Source organism: Octodon degus, unplaced genomic scaffold, assembly GCF_000260255.1.
Source record: "Octodon degus isolate 3935 unplaced genomic scaffold, OctDeg1.0 scaffold00084, whole genome shotgun sequence".
Lineage (NCBI taxonomy): Eukaryota > Metazoa > Chordata > Mammalia > Rodentia > Octodontidae > Octodon > Octodon degus.
The window spans coordinates 2,756,628-2,783,976 of NW_004524660.1; the positions used below are offsets into that span (position 1 = coordinate 2,756,628).

General features: G+C 40.1%; 1 protein-coding gene across 4 annotated transcripts in view; it reads left to right on the top strand.

Annotated features, from left to right (window-relative positions):
• The window catches only part of Wdr47 (WD repeat domain 47), a 72,463-nt gene extending 45,673 nt beyond the window's left edge, over positions 1 to 26,790 (top strand). For 2 of the 4 annotated variants that reach the window (XM_004636942.1, XM_004636943.1), the window contains exons 8-15: positions 2,929 to 3,186; positions 6,690 to 6,765; positions 9,423 to 9,580; positions 17,015 to 17,184; positions 18,203 to 18,373; positions 19,228 to 19,359; positions 23,635 to 23,853; positions 25,500 to 26,790. In XM_004636942.1, coding sequence (XP_004636999.1) covers positions 2,929 to 3,186; positions 6,690 to 6,765; positions 9,423 to 9,580; positions 17,015 to 17,184; positions 18,203 to 18,373; positions 19,228 to 19,359; positions 23,635 to 23,853; positions 25,500 to 25,642 — 1,327 coding nt within the window. In that variant the 3' untranslated portion in view covers positions 25,643 to 26,790. The remainder of the gene's footprint in view (positions 1 to 2,928; positions 3,187 to 6,689; positions 6,766 to 9,422; positions 9,581 to 17,014; positions 17,185 to 18,202; positions 18,374 to 19,227; positions 19,360 to 23,634; positions 23,854 to 25,499) is intronic. The other 2 variants (XM_023721686.1, XM_023721687.1) reach the window with 2 other exon arrangements.
• Positions 26,791 to 27,349: the final 559 nt, after the last annotated feature.

Genomic DNA, 27,349 nt, shown 5'->3' on the forward strand with positions numbered 1-27,349 from the left:
AAAAAAAAAAAAAAAAGAATGTTATACAGAGATATCCAGGTCTATAATTGTGACACATGTGTTTATCCTAAGTTTTTGCAAATTAGTTTCACATAAATTCTCTCATTCTCTTCGTTTATTGTTTTCTGACCCTTTTATGTAATTTTGTTTTTGTTTTTCTTTTGCGATACTGGCGAGTGAACCCAGGGGTTTACACATAATAGTCAAACACTCTACTAAGCTACATTCCCAACCATTAATATAATGATTTTGTTCTCCATTCTTTCTCTTCTGTACTTTTAGTTTTATATATCTGAGAATGCAGCCGGAATTTAAGGTATCTGACTAATACCAAGGGTAAACAAACTTGAAGTAGAATCTATGAATTAAAATGTATTTTTTCCCCTTAATTTTCTTGCAGCAGATCATTGCTTGCAGATTTAGAAGTTTTTTTTGTTTTTTTTTTTTTCAGAACTGGGGATTGAATTTAGGACCCTGTGCTTGCCAGGCAAGCGCTTATTCTGCTGAGCTATCTCCCTGGCGCCTGCTTACAGATTTAAATTTTGCTTCATTTTAAGATGTAGGGAGGGCTGGGGAGATGGCTCAGTGGAATAAGTGCTTCCCTGGCAAGCGCAAGGGCCTGAGTTCAATCCCTGGTTAAAAAAAAAAAAAAAAAAAGATGTAGGGAAAAGACAACTGTGTTACATAGATCTTACTTAAAAAAAATTGAAACTTTTTTTTTTTTTTTCAGAACCGGGGATTGAACTCAGGCCTTTGTGCTTGCCAAGCAAGTGCTTATTCTACTGAGCTATCTCCCCAGCCCCAGCAAAAAATCAACTATTGGGGCTGGAGAGATGGTTCAGTGGTCTAAGGCACCTACTTAGAACAAGCTTGGCAAAGCATCAGGGACCGCGGTTCAATCCCCCAGCACCACATGCCAGCCAGCCCCGCCCCCTGGTGGGCTGAGCTGGCCACACACACACACCACACACTCTCTCTCTCTCTCTCTCTCAAATAAATAAAAATAAAAAATAAAAAAAAATTTAAAAAAAAATTAAAAAAAAAAATCAACTATTAAGGGCTTTCACTCACTGTTTTTGTCTCTCCTCCCCACAGTGGGGCACTGCTCTGCCAAGGAGCCCATTCTTCCTCACTGTGCTGTCCAGCAGGCCTCAGAGTCTTATGCTCAAATGACCTTTCTGCCTTGGCATCCCAAGTGACCAGGACTACAGACTCACTGCACAGGGCACACAAAGGGATTTATTAACAGTACTTCACTGTTGCTTTATACTTTTTGATTTTTTGTTTTTATTAATATTATTATAACTGACATCAGTGATTTGATACTTAAAGTAGACATACTCAGCCTTTTCTCATCATACCCAACTTTAACAGAGTCAAAATGATGTGCTAGCATTTTAAGGACATTTTACACTTAATTCAGTATTTCCCAAATGTATTTGACCTCAGACCCCTTTTTGTGGGGAGAAAATGGTACCTGGCACATTTCACAGAACACAAGTTGGGAAATGCTGCCTAATTAAAAATTGTAACTAATAACCATTTAGCAAAGGCCGATTCCTTTAATAATGTTGACTGTTTTTTAGAGTCTTTTTAAAACCTTAAATATATACACATACACTAATGAAGAAAATTAGAAAATACAGTGAACCACAGTACATTTTAGTAATCACATCTCTTATTTTTGTCCTCTCACATTGATGGAGGCTCCAGGAAGTGACACAAGGTCTGTTGTAGGTCTAAATCTTTTGTTTAATTTGAGACAAGGTCTCAGCGTGTCTAGGGTGGAATTGAACTCATAGCCTTCTGCTTCAACATCCTTAGTGCTGGAGTTACAGGTGTGGTCAACCATGTAGTTTCTAGAGTTAAATCTTAAGAAAGGCTGGCAAGCTCCTTTTTATGCTTTTCATAACTCTGAGTCCAAAATAAGGGGCCAGGCCACAGTGACAGAAAGAGGAGAAAACCCTTAGACTTCTCATTTTCCTATCGGTTTTATCTCCCTAATGTCTAGGTTAGGGCTGGGGAGATGGCTCACTGGAATAAGTGCTTCCCTGGCAAGCTGAAGGGCCTGAGTTCAGTTCCCAGTTCCGCAAAAACAAAAACAATGTCTAAGTTGGATCCTGGCAGATCACAGGAGGAAGGAATAAGTGTATGCAAATGTGTAAGTGGATTATGGGTGCTGCTTGATTCTTGTTCCTCCATGGCCTGCCATAATCATCTACTTCCTGTGACAGTGTTACTACAGATAGATGGAATGACATAGCTTGTTTGATTGGTGAAAAATTTTGATAATGGTAATATTATTTGACTATACTTGGAAATTAAGATTCTTTTTTTTTTTTTTTTGCATTACCGGGGATAGAACTCAGGACCTTGTGGTTGCTAGGCAGGTGCTTATGCCACTGAATAACTCCCTGGCCCAAGACTTTTGCTTTCAAGCTCAGAGTTTCATGCATGCTAAGTACATGGTATGCCGTTGAGCTATACTCCTTATCCCAACTTAAGTTTTAAATTGAAAATTAAAGTGAAGTTATATTATACTGGGGCAGAATTTTTTTTTTTTATTTAAAAAATGCTTTAAAAGGCTATTATTATAGCTGGGCATAGTGGCATACTCCTGAAATCCCAGGTCTTAGGAGACCGAGACAGGAGGATAGCCACAGTTTGAACACCACTCACAGCTACATAGCAAGTTGAAGGTGAGCCTGGACTGTACAGTGAATTCCTGTCTCAAACAAACCAGGCTATTATATTTATCTCCTATACTGTATAGTACTATGGGAAAATTTGAACCTTTTACTATCTTGATTATGTTTTAATTTGACACAGATTTAGCATATTTTATATACTATCTATATTTATTTTTCCAAAATTTCATGCTAAAATGTCATTTTCATTTTGACTTGCTTGTATTCTTTAATTTTATAGGTCCATTCAAAAACTTGGTGAATTAAATATTGGAATGGATGCCCTCGGTAATGAGGTATCAGCGCTCAACCAGCAGTGTAACGGGAGCAAAGGCAATGGATCTAGTAGTTCTTCAGTAACTAGTTTTGCTACACCAACCCAAGACACCAGTCAGAGGCCAACACATGATGTATCCAGTACTCCCACAAGCATTCCTCAGAACCCTGGATCAGCAAATCACATTCCTTTTCTTGAGGAGTCACCTTCTAGAAGCCAGATGTAAGTGCGTGGCTTTGTAAAACATGGAAATGTTAACTTCTTAATAAATAGAAACATAAAATTGAGCATCTCTTTGGGCCATTATAAAGGAAAGTATTTATAGCTCACTACCTCCCAGTACCTTTTCTAAACTGCTTTCATTTACCTACATTTTATTCTACCACCTTCTGAATCTTTATGGTCATATTTTTCATTTTTTTGTTCTTTTTGATTCCTTACTACCACCAAAGCAGTTCTTTAAGCAGTGTTATAAGCCAGACATTGTAAAATTTTAGAGTTTACCTTCTTCTTGATTATTTTTTCTTGCCACTGGCATCTTGCAGCAATTTAAAAATGCATAGGCTTTCAGAGCACAGGAGGATGTTTTCTAACATGGTAGAATGATTGCAGGAAAATAATTTTGACAGCACTGACAGTTCTAGAAACTGAAGACTTTGCATGTTTTTATTAGCCAGAAAAATTTCATCTTGCTATTATTAGTAAGCAAGTGATAATTTATGCAGTGGAAAAAGTTAAGGTGCATTTTTTTCTATTGCTAACAAAGCTCTTTTCATGGTGGTTCATTTGAAAATGTGTAGCTGGCTTTTAGCACTTTGATTATAGGAATTAGTCTTTTAGCCTTCAAATTAATATCAGACTACTTTTATTTTAGAACATGTTTCTCTAATATTATTATTATTATTATTATTATTATTATTATTATTATTATTATAATTATTGGCAGAACCGGGGATTGAACTCAGGCCCTTGCGCTTGCCAGGCAAGTGCTTATGCTACTGAGCTATCTCCCCGGCCCCTAATGTTACTTCTTAATTATAGTTTTCATAATACTTTTTTGGGGGGCCTGGGCCTAGCTCAGTCCTTTAAGTGGCTGCTTCCACAAAGCTGTCAGCCTCAGGTGGCTGGAGTTCGAACCTCACAACTCTCCCGCTGGCCAAACGTGCCCTGAAGGCATGAGAGGAACAACAAAAAAAAATCCTTCATAATACTTTTTTTAATTGTCTTTTGAGACAGAGTCTCACTATGCAGTTCAGGCTGGCCTTAAACTCATTTTGTACAACAAAACTGGCCTCAAACTCCAAACGATCCTCCTACCTTAGCCTCCCAACTGAGATTACAGTGTGTGCCACAATACTTGGCCACGTAATACTTGTTTTAATTACTCCCAAACTATAGTATGTTTTTTGAGACAGGGTCTTGCTGTATAGTTCAGGCTGCCCCTGAATTTACTAGATAGCCCAGTCTGGCCTCAAATTTATGGCAACATCCTGCCTCAGACTCCCGAGTGCTAGGATTAGAGGCATGGGCCACCAAGACCAGCTAAAATTTAAATTTTAAATACAATATAAAATAAATACTTTTTAAAAAAGAATGTATTTGGTTGTTTTAGGGTCTCACTGTGCAGCTTAAACTCGTGGTGCTTCTGCTTTCAGCCTCCCCAGTGCTGGGATTACAAGTGTGTACCACTATGCCCAGATTCTGACCAGCTCAGCCCTCCCAGGGGTAGGGCTAGTGTGGCAACATACATGGTTTTTTAAAATTATTTTTATTTTTATTTTTTGTATTTTAGGGAAGGGACTACAGGGTGTTCAGGGTCTTTACTACTAGATCAGACTCATAGTGATCCACCTGTTTACAACCTCCCAAGAGCTGGGATTACAGGTGCACACCACCATGCCCAGTCTCAATTGCTATCTCAGTGTGCCCCGGGGCGGGGCCAGCAAGGCAGGCCCGGGGATCAGTATCCCCCTCCCCCCTGCGCTTTATTCCACTGAGCTATTTGGCCAGCCTTCATACATGGTTTTAAAAGACAAATAGCTTGGTTATTGAAACTGTCCTACCGATTTGATTTGAAACTGTCTCATTGCTATCTGTTTATCAATAAAATTATGAAAAAAACCCCTAAGTATTCAAACCTAGAATGTAGTGTTTTTAACTTGTAAAAGGTACTATTTTATTTCTTTCAAAATTACATAAATATCTTTATTGGCTCAATTAAAAAAAAGTTAAAAAAAAAGACAAATAGTACTTAAAATAAAACAATCAGCTATCCTATCCAACTTTGTCCATTTTTAATATTTCCTATAAGCTGTGTTCAACCCATTTGTATATTTATTTTGCTGTGTATTTTCATATTACTGAATAACACACTTCTATTGCTACTTTTATTATCCAGTGATTCCCAGTCTTGCTCTTTGCCCACTTTGTATTTTGTCTGCCTCTTCTTTCCTGCGTATTTTTTTTAAAAGTCAGTATTCAGTGTTACTGTAGCCTTATGAATATTATTGACAACTAAGTCATACAGTATATATACTATGATTATATTTTATTCTCATACAACTTCGTATTATATAGAGTTGCCTTAATTTGGTGGGACACTTGCTTCTTTTACTTAGTCTCTATTTTTAAAAACTTATTTATTCATTTAAATGTGTTTGGTACAGGGCCGGTGCAGCATGTATACTGGAATCCCTATGCTTGTCTAAGCAGGCACTTAGTCTGCTGAACTAGTGTCTATTTTTAAACTCTGCAAATGCTTTTTTTTTTTGGTACTAGGACTCAAACTGAGGACCTTATGCTTGCCAGGAAGGTGCTGTGCTTCTGAGCTATATCCCTGGCCCTGCAAAAGCTTTCTTTTTTTTTTTTTTTTTTTTTTTGGGACCGGGGATTGAACTCAGGCCCTTGCGTTTGCCAGGCAAGCTCTTATTCTACTGAGCCATATCCCCAGCCTTTATCCCAGCACTTGGGAGGTTGAGGCAGGAGGATCAGCTCAAGTTTGAGGCTAGCCTTGCTACAGTCAGTTCAAGACTAATCTGAACTACATGAACTTATTGGGAGATCAACCAACACATAGGTGGATTTGTCTACTTTGGTCTCAAAAAAGTCCTAGTGATTGAGTGGAAAATTGTTTTGCTAAGGGATCCTCAACTATCTGATTGTTAGTTTTTTCTTTGGGGTCGGATAATTTCCTCAATAGCAGTCTCCAGGATCCAGCTTGGGGTAGCAAACAGTTGAGCATTGTATATAGAATGCTGGAGCTAAGCAAACAGGAGTATTTGGCTTCTCACTGTAAAATGTGTGAATTTAACCTTCTTTCCAGAACGGCTTTTCACTTTCTCCTTACAGCTGTCCTTGGTATCACTAAATCCAGTGATAAATGGGTTTAATGTTTCCAAAAAGTAACATTTTGTTGGAATCAGTGAGAATCATTTGTTGAAAGGAAAACTAAAGGTTGAAGTAGCCAGGTGGGGTGAAGGAGCCAGGTGGGGTGGCACACACCTATAATCCCAGCCTGGGAGGTTGAGGCTGGGGCTGCCAGGTTGAGGCCAACCTGGTCTGTATAGTGAGTTCAAGGCCAGCCAGGGCTGCATAGTGAGTTCGAGGTGAACCTGCATGACTTAGCAAAATACTGTCTTTAGAAAAAAAAAGACTGCAGGGGGTACATGAATTTAGTTTTATTTTGCTGCTCAGATTAAGCTTTATTTGTATTTCTGTTCCAACAGCTCCACAGAACATTCAGTCCCTAAGCCATCTCTTGGAGATTCTTCAGGGAGTCTTTCAAGGTCAAGAGGGGAAGAGGTAATGCTTGGAGAAGCACTGTTTATTATTGTTTACATATACTTGCAAATGTTGTCCAGGAATTTTCAATTCAAATCATTTTTAGAAAAGGTCATTATTTTTGATACTGGCACTTATGGGCTGGCAAGATAGCTCAGTGGACTAAGCTATCTTAGGCAAGTGCAGGGACTGGGGTTCGATTCCTGGCACCACATGCTGCGCCAGCCCCGCCCCCAGGCATGCTGAGCTGGCCACTGAGCAGTGAGGGAGCTGGGGAGCAGAAAACAGGAGGATCACTATGAGTTCAAGCTGTGTCATGAGACCCCGAATACATTAAAAAAATATATATTGGCACTTTCCTCATAGTAGAGTTCTCACTGATCTAAATGCTTACTTCAGATTCATGGTCCAAGGGCTGGCTAGATAGCTCAGTGGACTAAAGCTCCTGCTTCGGCAGAGCATGGTGGCCGGGATTTGAGCCCCAGTGTACCATGCTGGCCTGCCACCAGGGCATGCAGAGAAAGTGATTGAGACTGGGCATGGTGGCGTGCGCTTGTAATCCCAGTGCTTGGGCAGCTGAAAACAGGAGAATCACTAGGCGTCCTGCTGTACGTAATGAGACCCTGTAAACCCTGTAGACCCTGCACTAAATACACTAAAAAAAAAAAAAAAAGATGAATGGCCTAGCTCGGAGTGGCATTACCTGGGTTCTGCGCTGTTCTTTGAACAACCTGGTTTGTTTAGGTCTCTCTGGGGGGTTCTCAAATCCATCTTTGTTTTGCTTTGGGATCAGATATCTTTTCCTAATATCTGAGTTTTTCTAAATTTAACCCCATAAATATTTTTCCCCCAGATGCTTACAGTGGTCAAGCAGGCCACCATAAGAATATTTGTCCCTTGCACAAAGAAATGAGTAGCCCCAGTGTGTATAGTCTTGATATTAAGGAAAGCTAGAATGGAGATTTCCATGTGAAATTTCCTGTTGTATTAATGACTATATTTTTTAAAAAATTTAAAACACTAGGGCTGGTGAGATGGCTCAGTGGTCTAAAGCACCTACTTAGAACAAGCTTAGCAAAGCACAGGGACCGCGGTTCAATCCCCCAGCACCACATGCCAGCCAGCCTGCCCCCTGGTGGGCTGAGCTGGCCACAAACACACACACACACACACACACACACACACACACACACACACACACAAATAAAATTAAAAAGAATTTAAAACACTGGAGAATGGTAAATAAAGTCAATTTGTGTGACTTTTGCTACTCAGAAACCCTCAGTAATTATTAATGTGCTGTAGGCCACACAGTCATTCCTCTGCTTTACTCTTATCTCTTCCATGCTATTCACTTCCTTCTATCTGGAGTGGTTGAAAATGTAGAATATCAAGTCAAGTGAATGTGTATGAAAAACATAGTGTAATGAGTTTAGCTCTCCACTCCTCCCAGTGAGGATGTATTGTGTTGGATGCATAAAAGCTGTGTCGAACCAGGCGTGGTGGCACATGCCTCCATGCTCAGCACTGGGAGGCTGCGACAGAAGGATCACGTGCTGAGTGGTGTGTGAAGACCTGTCTCAACATAAAGGGCTGGGGATGTAGCTCATGGAGAGGCTGAAGGTTCAACCCTCAGTGCCACAAAACAAAACATAAGCGTAAGTGATGCAACTTGGTAATGAGAAGCATAGTCTCTTCATTGACACAGTTATTGTGGTTCTTTCCTCTTGGGATACAATCAAACCTGCAGTGATTTTCCTTTGTGTGTGTACTAGATATTAATATTCTCGCAGACAGGGTGTGGTTGAGTGTGTTAGCCACAGCCTGTCTGGAGCTCCTTATTCCCTGCCCAGCCAGTCATGGTGAAGGTGAAAGTGTGCTTTCAAATAACACCAATGGGGGCGTTGCCCAAGTTTTCGTACAGAACTGTTTCACCTTGCATCTATAGAAGAGAGCTGTGAACAGATAATTTATGAAACTCAAGATGTTCTGATTAAAATCACTTACAGTTTTAGAGGAGCGTATTATAATTTCAGTTTAAAGTATGAAAGTATTCATTACCAAATATAACAGTAAACTTTCTTTTAACCGTTAAGTGATTGACTAGTCCTTTCTTTTTTTCTTCCCATCTTCCCTCCCTTCTTTTCTTCTTTCCTTTCTTTTCTTTATTTCTTTAATGCAGAAGTCTTGGAGCCGGGGAGATGGCTCAGTAGATTAAGCGCTTGCCTGGCAAGCGCAAGGGTCTGAGTTCAATCCCCAGTTCCGCAAAAAAAAAAGTAGTCTCTCTTTGTTGCCCAAGCTGGTGTCAGACATCCTCCTGCCCCAGCCTCCAACTAACAACATAAATGATGTCTTGTTGTTTTTGTTAGGACATTTATGTATATGAGCTAATTTATGCCTTCAGTTAAAGAGAACTTAATAGGGGAATGCATGTTTAATCTTATATTTTGTTTTAATCAAGAAAAACTTGTTTATGAACTGACTGACTTTGGTTTAACAATGATTGACCAAAAATCAGAAACATTAGGGTTAATTTGGATTTGCTTCATAAAATATTATAATCAGTGCGGAGTTGCCAAATAGGAATAATATAGTTTAAATGAATTTAAGATTGGATAAAGAATGCTTTCAAATTGATTTTTTTCATAGAATGATGCTTATATTCATTCTTCCCATAGGATGACAAATCAAAAAAGCAGTTTGTTTGTATTAATACCCTAGAAGATACCCAAGCTGTTCGAGCAGTGGCTTTCCATCCAGGTGGCAGTTTATATGCTGTTGGCTCAAATTCAAAAACTCTGAGAGTGTGTGCCTATCCAGAAGTAATTGATCCAAGGTAAGAAGAGATGTTTTGTATTGCCATTCTTGCCTTAGTTTTAGAACTGACCTTGTTTGGAATTCCACTTAGCTGTATTTCAATTCTTCCTTCCTTTAAGCTTTATTATTTTTATTTTTTTGTATTTATTTTTGCAGAACTGGGCATTGAACTCAGGCCCTTGCGCTTGCCAGGCAAGCACTTATTCTACTGAGCCATCTCCCCGGCCCCAATTTTTTATTTGTAATGCTTAGAAAATATTTTTAAGTCATCAGTGTTATCATCCCCCCCCCCCCATACTGGGGATTGAACTCAGGACCCTGCGTCCTCATAAGATTTTTAAATTAAAGATTTAGTATGTTTGCCTTCCTAATTGCTATGACTTTATATTTAGTTTTTCATCTGAAAATTTCTTATGTCTAAGATACGAAGTTTTTAATCTATGTTTATAAAATATGGTTACACAACACATTTCTTATAATAGCCTCAGAGGGCTGTATGAAACTGATGATATTTGACCATTTCAAACCTACAAAAATTTAATTTCCTTTGATTAATATAAGTGATTTAACCTTCTTTTAACAGGTTATGGGCTTGGGAAATCAGACCTGTATCTTTAAAGACTACCATTCAAAATAAGCTGGGCATGGTAGCTGAATGTCTGTAGTCCCAGCGCTTGGGAGGTTGAGGCAGGAGAAGCATAAGTTCTAGGCTAGTCTGGACTACATAGATTACAAAAAAGGACATGTTTATTATTACTAGTAATGCAGTGGTAGAGTGCTTGCCTAGCATGTACTGCAGAAAATTAATTAATTTAAAACAATGGGTTAATGTTGTGGCTCAATGGTAGAACAGTTGCATAGTGTACATGGGGGCCGGCAGTTGGGGGCCGGGGGTGCGGGGTTATGAGCTATTTGCTAGATTTTGTGATGAGTGAAATGAACACCACAAAGGAGTAGTTTTCAAACCAGTAGACAGTACACAAACAGATAAAGCTATAAACTTTAAGAGTTTATTTTTTTTAAATTCTTTTTTATTATTTAAGACCTTTATTAACAGGTGCTTGCAGTTTGTTGACCTTTTTGAAAAAATCCAGTTGTAAACTTTGATTACAAATTAAAAATGAAGTTTTTAAAAATCTCAACTTGACCAGATATGAAACAATTTAAAAACCTTTAAAGGTGTATTGAGAAAAACCAGGTTTTTTAAAAAACCACGTTTGTCATTACCAAAAAGAGACGTCTTTAGGTAAAAATAATAAAAACCCCATGCTGCATAGATAATGCAGATAGTTCTAGTTATCTGGTCAACGGGCAAAAAGCAAGCACTTAAGGGCTTCAGTTCCAATCTTTCGTTCATTTCTTATTGCTGGAATTTCCTATTCGTTTCTTTCTTGCTGGATGACTAAACCCGATGATGGTAGAGATGTTAAGCCGGTGTTTACTCAGCCCCACCCTGCTCAGCCACGGAGCGGACGAATTCTCAGCTGGTGGATCGGCTGCTTTTGTCTCTTTGCCATCTTGTGGTTTAGGGTTTTCTGGGCGTCTGCGTCGTAATTAAGGTTGCGATGGTACCGACGTCTCATCTCCTTGATTTTCCTTACCTTTTTCATTGCCGTCCTCTCTAGGCTGCCTTAGGCCAGGAGGGCCCCTGCGGGATCGTGGCCTATAACCTCGATACATATTCTGTCTCACTTGTCTACCTTGTTCTCCTGCACCCTGGTTGTCATCACCCTCCATCACTTCTCCTCGCACAGGAGGGTTGGGGTACTGTGGCCGACGCCCACAGGTCTCCGCACGTAGTGAGGTGGGCACCTTCGCCCGCGGTAGGGCCGGCGTGGCTGGGCCTGGCCTTCGGGAGAGCTCTCCGATCCCTCATTCTTTTCCCCACTCTCACTATTCTGGTAATTCTGCTGATAGTTGCGTGGAGGACTCCAGCGACGTGGACAGTGTCTATGATGGTTCCGGTCTGCTGCGTATTTACTGCCTTGAACTGGAGCTCCACCAGGGCCTGCGGCATTCGCTGCCTCCGCCCCCTTTTCTCCTTCAACAACATCAAACTCCACAGTCTTTCCACCTCCTACATCGCGAAGGTCCTTCCTGGGATTATTCTTTATGGCAATCGGTGTACAAATACATCTTCCTTGGTGTCATTCCTGATGATAAAGCCATATCCGTTTCTAGCATTAAACCATTTTACTGTTCCCAAAACCTTCATTGTGATGACCTTTTTGTCCCCGCCTGTAGGTGCCACCAATGTGAGGCCGCCCGGGCCCGGCTCCGTGCGCTGCTGCCGGTGGTGCCGGGCTTGGTGTCAGCAGCACTGGGGTTATGGCGGGGGCAGCTGCTGGGTCTCAGCCTCGCTGCTCAGGGTCGCCGCGATGGTGACTGGGGCTGGCTGCGCAGCTGCGGCTCCTCCCGGTGTGTGATGGTAACTAGCCTGGTGGCAGCGGTGGAGCTACTCAGGGCTCTCTAGGGTCCGCTCTCCGCTCCCGCTACCGATCGAACTCAACTTTAAGAGATTATAAAAAGTGCCACTTATCATAGTACATTTTAGCTTTTTAAAAAATAACTACTCTTAAGACATTATGTAGGGGCTGGAGAGATGGCTCAGTGGTCTAAAGCACCTACTTGGAACAAGCTTGGCAAAGCACAGGGACCGCGGTTCAATCCCCCAGCACCACATGCCAGCCAGCCGCGCCCCCTGGTGGGCTGAGCTGGCCACACACACACACACACACACACACACACACTAAATCAATGTTAAAAAAAATTAAAAAAAAAAAAAAGACATTATGTAGTTTAGGGATCAGAAAGATAAGATTTTTCATTTATTTGCACTTTTTTTTCTTTTTTTAAGCTGTCTCTATGTTTAAAACCAGTAATTTTGACTTTTAGACTAAGGTCCTATTAGGTCATAGTGTTATTAGTGCTCATTGTGTAGTGAGTAGAAATATATGACAGAGAAAAGGCAGAACTTCCGATCAGAGAGTAGAAAATAGCAGTAATAGTGAAGGTAAAGACTTGCATATGTAGCGTTTACCTGACTTTATTTGTTTATTTATTTTTAATTTTTTTTATTTGTGTGTGTGTGTATGTGTGTGTGGCCCGCTCAGCCCACCAGGGGGTGGGGCTGGCTGGCATGTGGTGCTGGGGGATTGAACCGTGGTCCCTGTGCTTTGCCAAGCTTGTTCCAAGTAGGTGCTTTAGACCACTGAGCCATCTCAACAGCCCCTACCTGACTTTAAATTAGTCGTCTCAACTTTTTATTTCTTTTGCTGGCATAGGTGTTTCATGGACTGTGGAAAAACTGACTTTTATGAAGATGCATTTATTTAGCAAGTGTTTGTTGAACTTTAATGTGCTGGGTTTTAGGGCTGTGTTTATTGACTTCATAGAATTTCTGGTTTAGTGGGGAAAATGAAGGTTATGCCAGTAAACACAAAAATAAATATACGTGATAGTAGATATTATGAAAAAAAGTTACAGTGTTCTGTAAGGGGAGGTTAGTGATAAGGTGGGGTGCCAACTGGAAAATCAGAGAAAGGCTCTTTGATGAAAAGGCATCAGTAAAGCTGAGAGATGAAGATGAACAGAACCTAACCACAGAGAGAAAAAGGAAAAGAGAATGATAGAGAACGCGAGCATGGGGTGAGAAAGAGCTGGGGCCTTAGCTACAGTTTCACCTCCTCAGGGCCAATGATACAGTTCAGTGGTGTAGCGCCTGCCTGGCAAGCACAAGGTCCTGAGTTTGATTGGCGCACATTTTGAAAAACTGAAGACATTCCGATTGGCTCAAGTATGGTGAACTGGAGTGTGATAAGGCCATAGAGATGCAGGGGAGCTTGGAGAGCTTTTCTGGCAGTTTTGGATTTTATGCTGAGGGCAGTGTGACCTAAGTATTTTTGAGAAGGTCACTCTGACTGTAGATGGGTGGTAATAAAAGCAAATGTTAGAAAAAGGATAGGGTGTTTTTCAGTTGATGGCTAGTGAGATGCTATTGGGAATTGAGCGGAATGGACTGTAAAATGAAAGATAAGCGGGACTAGATGAATTGGCCAGCTGAAAACAGAATCGTTTCATCTTATCTATTCTCTAGATCAATATTAAACACTTGGTAGGTATTAAAGATCTATCAATATTTTTGTTGTAATTTTGGAAATTTTTTAATTTTGAAAGTTTTTAAATTTGAAAGTAATCTTAATTCTGTTAAATTCACAAATATAGGGCTGTGGAGACGGCTCAGTAGAATAAGCGCTTGCCTGGCAAGCTCAAGGGCCTGAGTTCAATCCCCAGTTCCGCAAAAAATAAATAAATAAATACACAAATATGCTAATGTAAATACCTCAGTCCTATTTTATCTAAAACACACATTGCAGACATACAGATATTCCCTCAACATGTCAGTGCCCATTTGTATCATGGTTTGAAATGGGAGAATAGATTTTTTCTACTTAATTTGCAAGTCAATAGGTGTTTCTTTATAGGTAACTTTAGCAAAATTCATTCAAAATAACAATGATCTTCTTGTTAACTCACAAGGAATCACCTTCAAAACTGCATCTTGTTAAAGTTTTTGTACTAAAGTGTAGAAAAATGGAGCTACACAAATATTGAAATGTTAAAAATTACTTAATTTTTTATTCCTGGTACCACTACCACAATTTATAGGGCAATATACCTGATATAATGGAAAGAAAGAAAAAGACAAAGCTACAACAGATAAAAGACCTCAGGAATGTACATCTAATTGACACTACATTGCATTGATCGATAGCTGCACTCTTTGCAAACTGTGGCTATGACAGTCCTGAACCAGAAGGGTTTCCTGTTTAAGCTGCAGTAACTTTTCTGACTGTGGATCATCGTTCCTTCTGTGGCAGATTTTTACAGTTCCTCTAATGCATTTGGGAACTGTCTCAAAGTACCCTGCAGCTTTCCTGACAACTCCTCACTCTCTCCCCTGCTAAGAACTGTAGCCCTTTTCTGTTGTTTTTTAAAACATTCTGTTACCATATCCACCACCTCCACCATGAGATCCATAACCACCACCATAGGGACTGCCAGAGCTTCTTCCACCAAAACTGCCCCCCCTTCGTGTGTCCATAATTTGACTGCTGTTGTCCACTATAATTTCCAAAATCGTTATAGTTTCCATCACCACCACAGTTACCACCGCCAAAATTTCCTCCTTTGTTGTAACCATCATATCCTCCCCCCGACCTTATCCACCACCTTGGTTTCCATATCCTGGTCCACCGCCACCCTACCTCCTCTACTACTGTAACCAGGACCACCACCATAATTTCCACCATCACCTCCAGATGCATTATATCCACCATCCCCTCCTCCATAGCTACCTCTGCTGCTACCTCCTCCACCACCGTAGCCTCCTCTTCCACCCAAGTTTCCACCACAGCCAAAATTCCCTCCATAACTTCCAAAGTTTCCGCCACAACACATACTTGCCAAATCTACCTCCACGACCTCTTTGAGATCCAGAAGACTGTATCTCTTGTTTAGAAAGGGACTTTTTTGCTTCACAATTATGTCCATTAATAGTGTGGTATTTCTTTTTTTTTTTTCTGTATCTTAGGGAAGGGTGTACAGGGTATTCAGGATCTCACTACTAGATTGGACTCATAGTGATTCTCCTGTTTATAGCCTCCCAAGTGCTGGGATCACCCATGTGCACCACCACGCCCAGTGTCTCACACGTGCCCCGGGGGCAGGGCCGGCATGGCAGACCCAGGGATCGAACCCCAGGCTCCTGTACTTGCTTGCAGGTGCTTTAATCCGCTGAGCTATTTGGTCAGCCCTACTGTGATATTTTTTTTTTTTTTAATATTTGACAACGTACTTTATTCTTGAAAACTGCTACTGCACTGAATTCTAAGGGCATTTACCTCAAAAAATAAAATGGTGACGTAGCGCAAATGTTAGTAGGCTTAACATAGTCATTCCAGAATGTGTGCCTGTTGCAAGCCATTGTGGTGTACTTGAAAAAGTATACACAAATTTATTTTTCAATTAAAATTAATATTGTTAGTACCATTCATACTGTAATGCAAATAATATTTTTTTTTTCTTTTGCCTTACCAGGCATTGAACGCAGAACTCTGCACTTGCCAGGCAAGCGCTTATTCTACTAAGCTGTCTCCCTGGCCCTACAAATAATACTATTGGTAAACAGAAAATGGAAATAAAATTGACCTATTTGCAAAGAATGAAAAAAAAATCACCAAAGACTAATTTTTCCTATCCCTTAAGTATAGTTAGAATTACATATTTCACATTCTGGGTATATTCACAAATTTTGAATATTTACATTATCCCTTACATGAAACAGAATAGGTTGACTAGACACTCCCGGAAGTTAAATATTAGTTGTCATAAAATGTACTTTAGGAATTTCTAATGTTAACATTTAAAATGTTGATTTTGTTGAATAATTTATGATCTTTAAGAGAAATGTAAAATATTTAACATGGACTATGCAATAATAATTCCTCTTGGATACTGTGATATTTCTGAGCAACAGTTTTATCAACTGTATCATGATCATCAAAAGTTGCAAAAACAAATCCTCCTTTTCCCATCCTGTCTTCCATAACTTGTATGGTTTCAATATTGCCATATTTTTCATAGTAGTCTCTCAAATTATATTCCTCTATATCTTCTTTAATTCCAGCAGAAATTTTATTCACTGTTATATGGGCACCAGCTTTACTGAATCCTCTCTAGAAACAGTTGTCTTTGGTTCCACTACACGCCCATCAGCTTTCTGTGGTCAGCTGAGCACACATTGCTTGCAGTGTTACAGTACATGGGTGAACGTGATAACATCTGTCTCTGCTAGACTTTAAGCTCTAGAAAGGGATCTTGTGTTCATTTATTGATTTATTTCTCATTTGTGGTACTAGAGGCTGAAGCCAGGGCATTTACACTGACTGTAGCTGAGGCTTTTTATTTTGAGGTAGGGTCTTGCTAAATTGCCCGGAGTGGGCTTGACCTTACGCTTCTACTTTAGCCTCCCACCATACTGGGATTGCAGGTGTGCACCACCACTCCCAGATGCTCATACTATTTAGTCAGTGTTTATTGAATCTAATTTGGAAGCTTTGTTATCTTTCCCTTTTTGTTTAAATATCCATGAGAAAAATACGAGAACTGAAGATTCTTCCAAGCTTGTATTCTGTTCTCTATGTGATCAGAAATGAGACTAGTGTGATGTTGGCTTATAATTTTATTGTTCAGATTTTAAATATGTTTTATACTACTTTTATGATATAAAAAGCTTCTAAGAACCTGTTGTCTGCTATTATTTTTGCTCCCTCCAAGAACAGCCATAGTAAAAAAAAAAAAAAAAAAAAAAGCAACCATAGTATAGAATGTTATATTAACTGATTTTAGTAAATAAGACACTGAAATAATGTCATGTAATTTTTCTTTTCAGCACACATGATACTCCCAAGCAGCCAGTGGTGCGTTTTAAAAGGAATAAACATCATAAAGGATCCATTTACTGTGTGGCCTGGAGCCCATGTGGACAGTTGTTAGCAACAGGATCGAACGACAAATATGTCAAAGTGCTGCCCTTCAATGCAGAGACCTGTAATGCAACAGGTAGGGCCCAGGTACTGTATGTCACCACTTGCTAGCCTGGCGGTGTCTAGGTTATATCTCTCTGTTGTCTTTAATGAAATCTAAAAATACCTTTTTAAAATTTTTGATTATTTAGTTACAATGAGGTGTTATTCTTTTTTAGTAAATTTTCTACAGGTAGCTGGGCGTGTCAGCACACGCCTGTAATCCTAGCATTTGAGAGGCTGAGACAGGAAGATCATTGCAAGTTTGAGACCAGCCTGGGCTATGAAGAGCTCAAGGCCAGCCTCAACTGCATATGAAGCCCCATCTCAAAAACACAAAAATAAACAAATAAATAAATCTCTGTAGGTAGCCAGATGGTATGATATCAGAATTCTAGAAAGTTATCATCAGAAAAATAGAATAGAACCTTTAGTGACTGAGAATATAGCTACCACTGTGCTGTATTCTCAGTCACTAAAGGTTATTTTTCTGATGATAGAATAGAGCTTCTGCTTGGCATTCTCAAAGCCCTGGATTCAATCCCCAGCACTACAAAAAATAAAAACAAAGTAAAACAAAATCCCTTATAATAACTACCAGGATTGCAGGATTGTATCAGTGGAGTATTTCTAGAGAGTATCTGTCTTCTACCTCTCTCTCTCTCTCTCTCTCTCTCTCTCTCTCTCTCTTTCTCTCTGTGGAGGGATTCGGGGGAGTATTCTGGGAATCAAACTCAGGACCTTGTGCTTGCTAGGCAGGCTCTGCCCCTGGGCTATAGCCCCAGCCACTGTTTTTATTTATTTGAAATTAAAGACAAAAGCCTATAGCTCTCCTTTAGGGATTGTAATAACTGAATTTTGATTTTGATTTCCGTAAGTTCTGTGTCCTAAGTAAAGTGATGGGGATTATAATATGCATCTATGTGAAAATATAAACCGTATTTCTATACTAGTACTGTTGGCCAGTTTTGAAGTGTTAAGCAGTCTTAGATTGCCTTAGTAAGTTGAACAGCATTCTTTGTTTTTGTTGTTTTCAATTCTCATTGCTGTTTCAGGACCAGATCTGGAGTTTAGTATGCATGATGGGACAATTAGAGACCTGGCATTTATGGAAGGTCCAGAAAGTGGTGGAGCTATTTTAATAAGTGCTGGTGCGGGGGATTGTAACATTTATACAACAGACTGTCAAAGAGGACAGGGTCTCCATGCTTTGAGTGGACATACTGGTATGTAAATCAGTCTCAAGTGGTATTTTTCATTTCCCCTTTCATTTGTTTTGATAAATTGTTTATTTTTTCAAAGTGTATTGTTTCAAGAAAATAATTATTGTTTCAAAAATATAAATTGTGAGCTTTAGATAACAACAATAGTGGTAACACTGGTATTTTTCTTTGTGTTCAAATCCTTTATGTGTATATATGACTCTTTAATCTTCACAACCATGTGATGTGGGAAGTTTTATCCCTATACATGAAGAAAGTATGGCTCAATGTCAGAAGGTTAGTAAATAGCAGCACTAAGACATGATTCTCAGCCTGTCTCTTCCAAAGTTGGTAGTCCAACTTCACAAAATTCTATTTTCCTGTATTTTCGCCATGAGAAATTTACCAGTTTCAAAGATAATTTATTGAGTACTAATTTTGGTATCCTGGCATACAGAAAGAGCCTATTTTATTAATGGAGTCATTAAAAGATTTCTTTGTTCAAGTATAATTAAAAAAAAAATTTTTTTGTTGTATATTTGAGTATGGCTTTGTTAAATTTTAATTGTTAATGTATTTGGTAGCTGTAGAAAATCTCTAACAGATAGTAGATGTGATCAATCAGACAAGCATTTCCCCAGTGATGAAGAATACTTGGATTTTGTGACTGGGCGTGGTGGAGTGCGTCTGTAATCCCAGTGCTTGGGAAGCTGAAAACAGGAGGATTACTACAAATCCAATCTGTGTAGTGAGACCTTGTGGACCCTGTACTAAATACATAAAATGACAACAGCAGCAACAAAAGAATACTTAGATTTGGACGTGTTGTGGAAAGGTACTTTTCCCACAGCAATAACTGAATACATGATCATTTGTAGGGCATATTTTAGCACTTTACACCTGGAGTGGTTGGATGATTGCATCTGGTTCTCAAGACAAGACTGTTAGATTCTGGGATCTTCGGGTACCAAGCTGTGTTCGTGTTGTTGGCACAACATTCCATGGAACTGGTAGGTTTTGAACTCGTGTAAAAAAATTTTTAAAAATTACACTAGACTACTTGTTCCTGTGATGTCATGTATGTGCTGCCAAGAAACCACTCTCCTGCGATATGAAGAGAGTAGAAATAATGAAATAAATACTTGGTGTTTTGCTGATTACTTTCAATTCTTTCAAGACACTTTCATCTGTTACCTTTTTTGTAGATATTTAGTTTAGGAGAACAACACCTGGGAAGATAGCTTGGTTGTCTAAGCGCCTGCCTGGCAAGTGCAAGCACCCAAGTTTGATCCCCAGTACTGCATGCCATGCCAGCCCTGCACTGAGCTGACCACCAAGACCGGGTGGTGCACGCCTGTAATTCCAGGGCTGGGGAGCTGTGACAGGAGGATCACTATGAGTTTGAGCTGCACAGTGAGACCCTGTACCAAATAAATAAATAAATATTGTGTTCTCAAAGCTGTTAATAGGACTTTAGAACTCAAAGCTCTAAAAATACTTTTAAAAATGACACACATGGGGCCGGGAAGATGGCTCAGTGGAATAAGCGCTTCCCTGGCAAGCGCAAGGGCCTGAGTTCAATCCCCGGTTCCGCAAAAAAAAAAAGACACATATGGCAAAAATTAAAAATGATCAAAAGAGCATACTGTTTTCTTTTTGCTCCTGTTCCTTGGTCTCTTTCTCTAAAGGACAAGTTTCTTATTTATTCTTCTAGAAATATTCTGTAGCTGTAGAACCAGGAAGTTTGTGTGTACCATAACTTCCTTTCTTCAGGGGCACATGCATACACATGCACACAGAGGCAGCACATGATATCAGCTGTGCTTCTGAAACCGAACAGCTGTCTTGGATGGCTTCATGTAGACTCTAGGCTGCTGTTCTTGTCATTTTATCACCTTTTAAAATACATCATACCTAAAAGTGATGTCATATTCTGCCATTATCTGGTATGTAGAGTACCTTTTCTGCCTTTGTAGTTTTTAATAGCCTGCTTTATATTTTTTTAATGGATGTTTTTAGATAACCTTGTTTTTTTGGTGTTTTTTTACTTTCATGAACCTTTTTCTATACTTGCATTCAAATGTGGTATGATTTCCAACAGCAAATTTGAGTCTGGAATAAAAACATAGATGTATGGTTATTATTTGTATATATGAATATGTGACCATTGATTTATAAATGTAGTTTGTATTGTTAACAGAATAAATAGGTAACATACTTTCAAGAGCCATATAGCTCAGCATGGATTTAAGAAAAGCAGCCAGGGCCAGGGACGTGGCGAGTGCCTCGGTACTTCGGGAGTGCTACAGGCCTGGCTCAGTCCTCAGCACTGCAGAAAAGAGACTTCTATTTCATTTCCTATTTCTCAGAGACAATCATTTTTAACATTTATAGCACTTTTCTTTTTGGTTACTTATTTTCATATTTCTGAGTAGCAGAATTATAATGATAAGCTTTTAGGATAATTTATTGACTTCTTAGCATAAAGAATGAAGAAGGGGGCAGGGAGATAGCTCAGTAGAATAAGTGCTTGCCTGGCAAGTGCAAGTGCCTGAGTTCAATCCCCGGATCCGCACCAAAAAAGAGGATGAAGATGTCAGGTCCCTTTCCAACACTCACCATCCCTTTCTACACTTTTATACCATGTATATACAGAAATTTTATAAAATTAGCAGTGCTCCAGGTTCCTCTCATGGTGTCCACATACCCCTCCCAGCTCTTGTGCTGATCACCTTGGATGGTTCATGTAAGCTCAGGCTGCTGTTCTCTTCATGTCGTCACCTTTAAAAACACATCATACCTGAAAGTCTGCTTCCTTTCTTACATGGTTATCTCAGATGTCCTTCCCATATCTACTGCTACCTGCTTCCTTACCCGTTTGTTTTTATTATTATTATTATTATTATTATTATTAATTTATTTATTTTTTGGTCCGAATGCCTTTACGGCAGGTTTGGCTGGCTTGAGTTGTGGGGATCGAACCACAGCAACCTGAGCCTGACTGCTTTGTTGAAGCAGCCACTTAAAGCACTGAGCTAAGGGGCAGGCCCCCTTTAATTATTAATTTTAAAAAACTGGGAAATGAACACAGCCTTTGCAGTGAACTACTACACTGCTCAGCTTTTTAATTTTTTATTTTGAGACAAGATCTTGCTAAGTCAATTAGTTGCCAGGTTGGGCTCATACCTTGGCCTGCTCTCCTGGAATGTGGGGGTCCTAGGCATGGGCCATCATGTCCAGCTCTCGCCCTCATTCTTTAACCTACTGAGTTGTTTTTGCTGCAGCCATTCTGAAAAGTGCTGCCTTTTTCAAGATCACTGGCAAACTTCATCTTGTGCAATCATTTTATTTATTTCCACCCTCAGTGGCATAGAACACAGGTGACATTTCTACTTTCTTTTGGGCTTTCTACTTGTTTATTTTTTATTTTGTTTTATTTTTTTGGTGGAACTGGGGATTGAACTCAGGCCCTTGTACTTGCCAGGGAAGTGCTTATTTTACTGAGCCATCTCGCCGGGCCCTCTAATTGTTTATTTTTTTGGCTAACCCCTGGCTCTTCTTCCTCTGTTCAACCTCCAGCTTTTGACACTTCTTGTGGTTTGGAATTTTATTTTATTATTATTTTTTAATGTATTTAGGTCAGGGTCTACTGGTTCTCACTGCATAGTGATTCTCCTGTTTTGAGCCTCCCAAACGCTGGGATTACAAATGCGTGCCACCATGCCCAGTCTTAATCACTGTCTCAGCATGCCCAGGGGGTGGGGCCGACACAGTATGGTTTGGGATTTTAGTCTTTGTTCTTTTGGTAGGGGTGATTGGCTCCATGGCCTGGCTTTCCATATAACTTATATGCTGAAAAACCTGACATTTTAATGTCTAATCCAAACTTTTTTTTGGTACCAGGGATCGAACTCAGGACCTTGTGCTTGCCAGGCATGTGCTTAAGCTCCTGAGCTATCTCCCTGGCCCTAATCCACACTTTTTAATTCTACCTCTACTTAACCTCTCCTTTGCGTATTTTATTTAAGTATGAAATAAAAGTTTTAGTTTGTAACTTATCTCCCAAACAAAATTGCCTCTAGTGGTACTACCTACCAATAGTATTGTAGTCTTCCTGTTTCCTTGTTTCTCTTCTTTGCTCTGATATCCAATCCATGAACAATACTGTGCTTTCAGCCTCAAAAATTTATCTCAAATTGTGTTCGTCCAATTTCCATCACTATAATGCCTACCTGAGCTCAAGCAACCTCCAAGAGGAAAAGGCTGTGCAGGTGTGGTGGCTCCTGTTGGCAAGCCCAGCACTCAGGAGGATTACAAGATTGAGTCTGCTCTGGGCAATTTAGCGATCTTAGCAAGACCCTGTCTCAAAATTTTAAAACGTGGCAGTTGGAGATGAAGCTCAGTGCACAGGCCTTGGGCTTAACCTCTAGCATCACAAAGGCCGTGTGGGTGTTTATTTTGGCTCACAGTTTTAGAAGCCCTTGAACAGTTAGCTTTGTTTTGGGCCTGTGGCTATGCAGTACTTTACATTGTAAGCATATGGTGTAGTCAATTCCCACGTTGTGGTCAGAGAGCAGAAAGGAGAGAGGGAAGGGCCTGGGGTTCACTGTTTCCTCCCAGGGTACCCAATGACCTGCACACCTCCTTCCAAACCCCACCTGTGGATTGAACACAGGGTGGTGTACTATTAAACTACATTTCTCATCCTTTTTTACTTTTTTTTGAGGGGGGGTTGCTTTAGGACATTTTCTATGGTACTATGCCAAAGCATGATTTGTTACTGAATTTTCTTTTCCCTCAACGAGGCTTGAAGGGAACTGGGCATGGTGGTGCATGCCTGTAATCCTAGTGCTGGGTAGGCTGAGACAGGATCATTACGAGTCTGACACAATCCAGGAGTGAAAACACTGGATTGGGGGACTAGGGAGTTAGCTCAGTGACATAAATGCCTGCCTGGCAAGTGCAAGGGCCTGTGTTCAATCCCTGGTACCAAACAAAGAGAGAAAACACTAGATTAGCATTGCTCATCTATTACTCTTGTTAATGCTGTTCTGGGGGTTCTTTCAAATGACAAAACAGACTTTATTTCTTACAGAATTTTGTTTTATCTCTTGTCCCAGAAAAGAGCAGTTTTTATTCATTGACTGTTACTTTGGAGTTTTTCATAATTGAACAATGTTGATAAACTACATTAAATTTTAGTGTGTGTCTCATGTACTTGGCTATGTTGAGTTTGGATCTATTGTTTTTTTTTCTGTATTAAAAATTGCATCCCCCTGTTACAGGCAGTGCAGTGGCCTCCGTAGCTGTAGATCCCAGTGGCCGTCTCTTAGCCACAGGTCAAGAAGATTCTAGCTGCATGTTGTATGACATAAGAGGAGGCAGAATGGTGCAGAGCTATCACCCTCATTCTGGTGACGTGCGCTCTGTTCGCTTCTCTCCTGGAGCTCACTACTTGCTAACAGGCTCTTACGATATGAAAATAAAGGTGACAGACCTACAAGGTGATTGAGAGTGACTTCCTTCCTTTTGTTTTTACTCTTTTATTCTGTTTGGGGTCTTTCTATTTTTGTTAGTGTGGTGTGGTTGACTAATGTTTTAAATATTTTATATTTGTTACTGGGCAGATTATTGAGATTAGATTAAGAGACATTCTAGCAAATTACTCAGTAAACATTAAATCTTATTTTTATTGCTAATGAGATAAATGGATTTATGTATACTTACTAGCTTCTTTAAAAAGAAAACAGTATAATCTGTATAATTATCTTTTGTATTTATTTTTATTTTTATTATTTATTTAATTTTTTTTTGGTGGTACTGGGGATTGAACTCAGGACCTTGTGCTTGCTAGGCAAGCGCTTATTCTACTGAGCTATCTCCCCAGCCCTAGTTTTATTTTTAATAGTCCTTAAGGGCTGGGGAGATATCTCAGTGGCATAACTGCCTGCCTCGCAAGAGCAAGGTCCTGAGTTGGATCCTGGGTACTGTATGCTGTGCCAGACCCAGAACTGGGCATGGTGATGCATGCCTGTAATCCTAGTGCTGGCTAGGCTGAGACAGGAGGATCATTATGAGTCTGAGCTGCATAGCAAGACCCTGTACCAAATGAATAAAATAAAAGGGTTTTTTTTTAATTAAAAAAGCTGAACAAAACAGTTCACTCCTTCCTTGATAGAGCTTATATTTTAGAGTAAACTAAGTAATTTTAGGTATTGCCTGTAGTATTAAACATTTACCATGGTAGGAGCCAATGACTACGATGGGTAGCTGAAGGCTGATTTAGATAGATAGCTAGACCAGCTCTCCCCAGGGAAGGCCAGTTGCACAGAGTCCTGACTGATAAGGAGTGAGCCGTCCAGGTGGCTGGAACTCACTGAACCAAGACTACATTTAGCGAGTAAGAGAACAGAAATCAAGGAGGATTCCTAGCTTGAGCAAGGAGGCACTATCAGTGAGATGAGCAAACTGGGTTGGGGAGGAGCAGAGTTAGGCAAGAAAAGCAAGAGTTTTGCTTTAGAGAAGTTAAGATAGCCACCAGTCAGTCAAACTGGGTGTTGAATGACTGTAAGGGTGCTCAGTGAAGAGGTCATGTTGGAGGAAAATTGGATGTGAATTACAGGTCTGTAAATGGCCAAAGTACACGTGACATTTTAGACAAGGTGTGCTACACAGGGAACAAGAGAAGTTGCTGGAGTTCAGTAAACTTTATATAAAGTCAGGAAGAAAAGGGAAACCAACAAAGGAGACCAAGGTGGAGTGGCGCTGGATTCAGGGAGAAATCAAGTGGAGTGCGTTTCCCAGAGAGAGGCAGCTGTGTCTGATGTTACCTAGGGATTGCCGTGTGTTGGTGACATTTGTTGGAATTCATATGTGCATCAAGGAAGGAGTGAACTGTTCATCTCTGTTCCTGCCTAGTTTATATACAACAAAATACTTGCCTAAGGAATATTTAAAAATAAAACTACTGAAGACCTAATTATCCAGATTATACTATTTTAATTTTCAAGAATTCGATAAATTGTACTAGCACAATGTATCCTTGTGTAACCCTTTGACACAGTGGTATCTTAAAATAACAGGAAGTCTGTAAGTTCTGTATGTATACTTTGCCTTGTAAAACGAACACGTCTTTTCTTTTTTAATGTAGGGGATCTCACTAAGCAGCTTCCTATCATGGTGGTAGGTGAGCACAAGGACAAGGTGATTCAGTGCAGATGGCACACACAGGATCTTTCCTTCCTGTCATCTTCTGCGGACAGAACTGTCACCCTCTGGACTTACAGTGGCTAGAGCCCATCCTGTGTCAGTTTGTGCAGTGACAGCACAGAGACTTAAGACTCCTGAACTGTCTACTACAAATCCAAGGAACATGGACGGAGAGGTGCTGTCGCAGGAGGAGGCCCGCCCCTTGTTATCATGTATGCCGCTGATAGGTGTGGTGGTGTCATTCCGCAGTGCTCCTAGCCTTCCACGTGAGTGCGAGCTGCTGGGCCCCGCCAGCTGTGGTCTCCTTGCCGAAGTCTGCGGAGGAGCTCTTACGCGGTTGTGTGCACGCCAAGTAAAGTGGACGATGTGTTTACAGTTTAGTGTTAAATGCACTCCTTGGTCTCTGCCTAAATAACAGTTTTATATACACATTGAAAATCATACTTTGCCTCTTATTACATGCAATACAACCAAGTTCTTTCCAGATGAAACACAAGTGTTCAGAAATTACTTTGCTCTTCTCACAATCCCCCCCATTGTAGTGAGGTCAGGATTTGATACATTTCCCAAAATTTACACGGTTGCTTTTCCTTAAGGATTATTAGGGAGTTAAAAAGTTAGTGGAGAACTGCTTCTTGTTCATTACATGGTGTAGGCCCTTTCTTTTTCCTTAAACCCAGGGGTATGGTTGTTACTTTGTCACAGAGCTTTGTTTCAGGCAAAAAGGTAAATGTGTTTGCTGAGAAACTTGTTAATTTCAAAAATTTTTGAATGCAACACGATACCTCCCTTCTAATGGTACTGCAGACGCGGAGCGCAGCAGTTCAGTGACGCAATACTCATGGTACGGTTTCCTCCTAGCAGTAAAGACTTCGCCCTAGACCATAGCATGGCTTGAGTGCTATGTCTGCATGATAAGTTACAGTGGGAAATTCACACTTTGCACTCCAAAAGCTTATTTGAATTTTTTTCTTGCACTGTTTTGTGTAATGCAGAATTATTTTATTTCTTGGCATTATAAAGCCTAACATTTATGTATCTTTATTTTCATATTGTACAGTAATGTTACTTTAAATTATTAAAGACTATTTTATTTATTTCAACTGCAGTTGTTTTCTAATTTTTTGAACTGTCTGTGTACTGTATGTAGCAAGCATTTTTAATCTTGTATACAAGTGGAAAGGGGTTTAGAAATGTAAGTGTGCTTTTATTTCAATAAAGACTTCTTGACACCCAGGACTATATCTGTTCCTCAGAGTCTGGTTCTCAGCTGAGAATGGGACTTTTCCAGTTCACTTGCAGAAAGTGGATCCAATGGATGAGTTGCTTACATTTCTTCCAACAGTTCTTTGGCTAATTGGCTAATTTCCTTTTTAATTCTTGCCAGCTGAGTGAGTGTGTGTGTGTGTGTGTGTGTGTGTGTCCCGTCTCTCTCCGTGACTAGGACTGTAACTGATGGCCTGGCCGGGCTAGGCAGGCACTCCACCTGTGAGCTGCACCCCAGCCTCTGCCAGGCTTTTACTAGAGATCACACCGTACCTGGGGAATGGAGCTTAGTGGTAGAGTTCTTGCCACCCATACACAAGGCCTGGGTTTGTGCTGCACCATGAGATAAAGGCACAAGTTGCAAAATGTATAAAACCTAACAGACTACCATTTTGTTGAATTGATGCTTCAACATAGAAAATGTAGTTAGGGGGGCCTGCCCCTTAGCTCAGTTCTTTAAGTGGCTGCTTCAACAAAGCAGTCAGGCTCAGGTTGCTGTGGTTCGATCCCCACAACCCAAGCCAG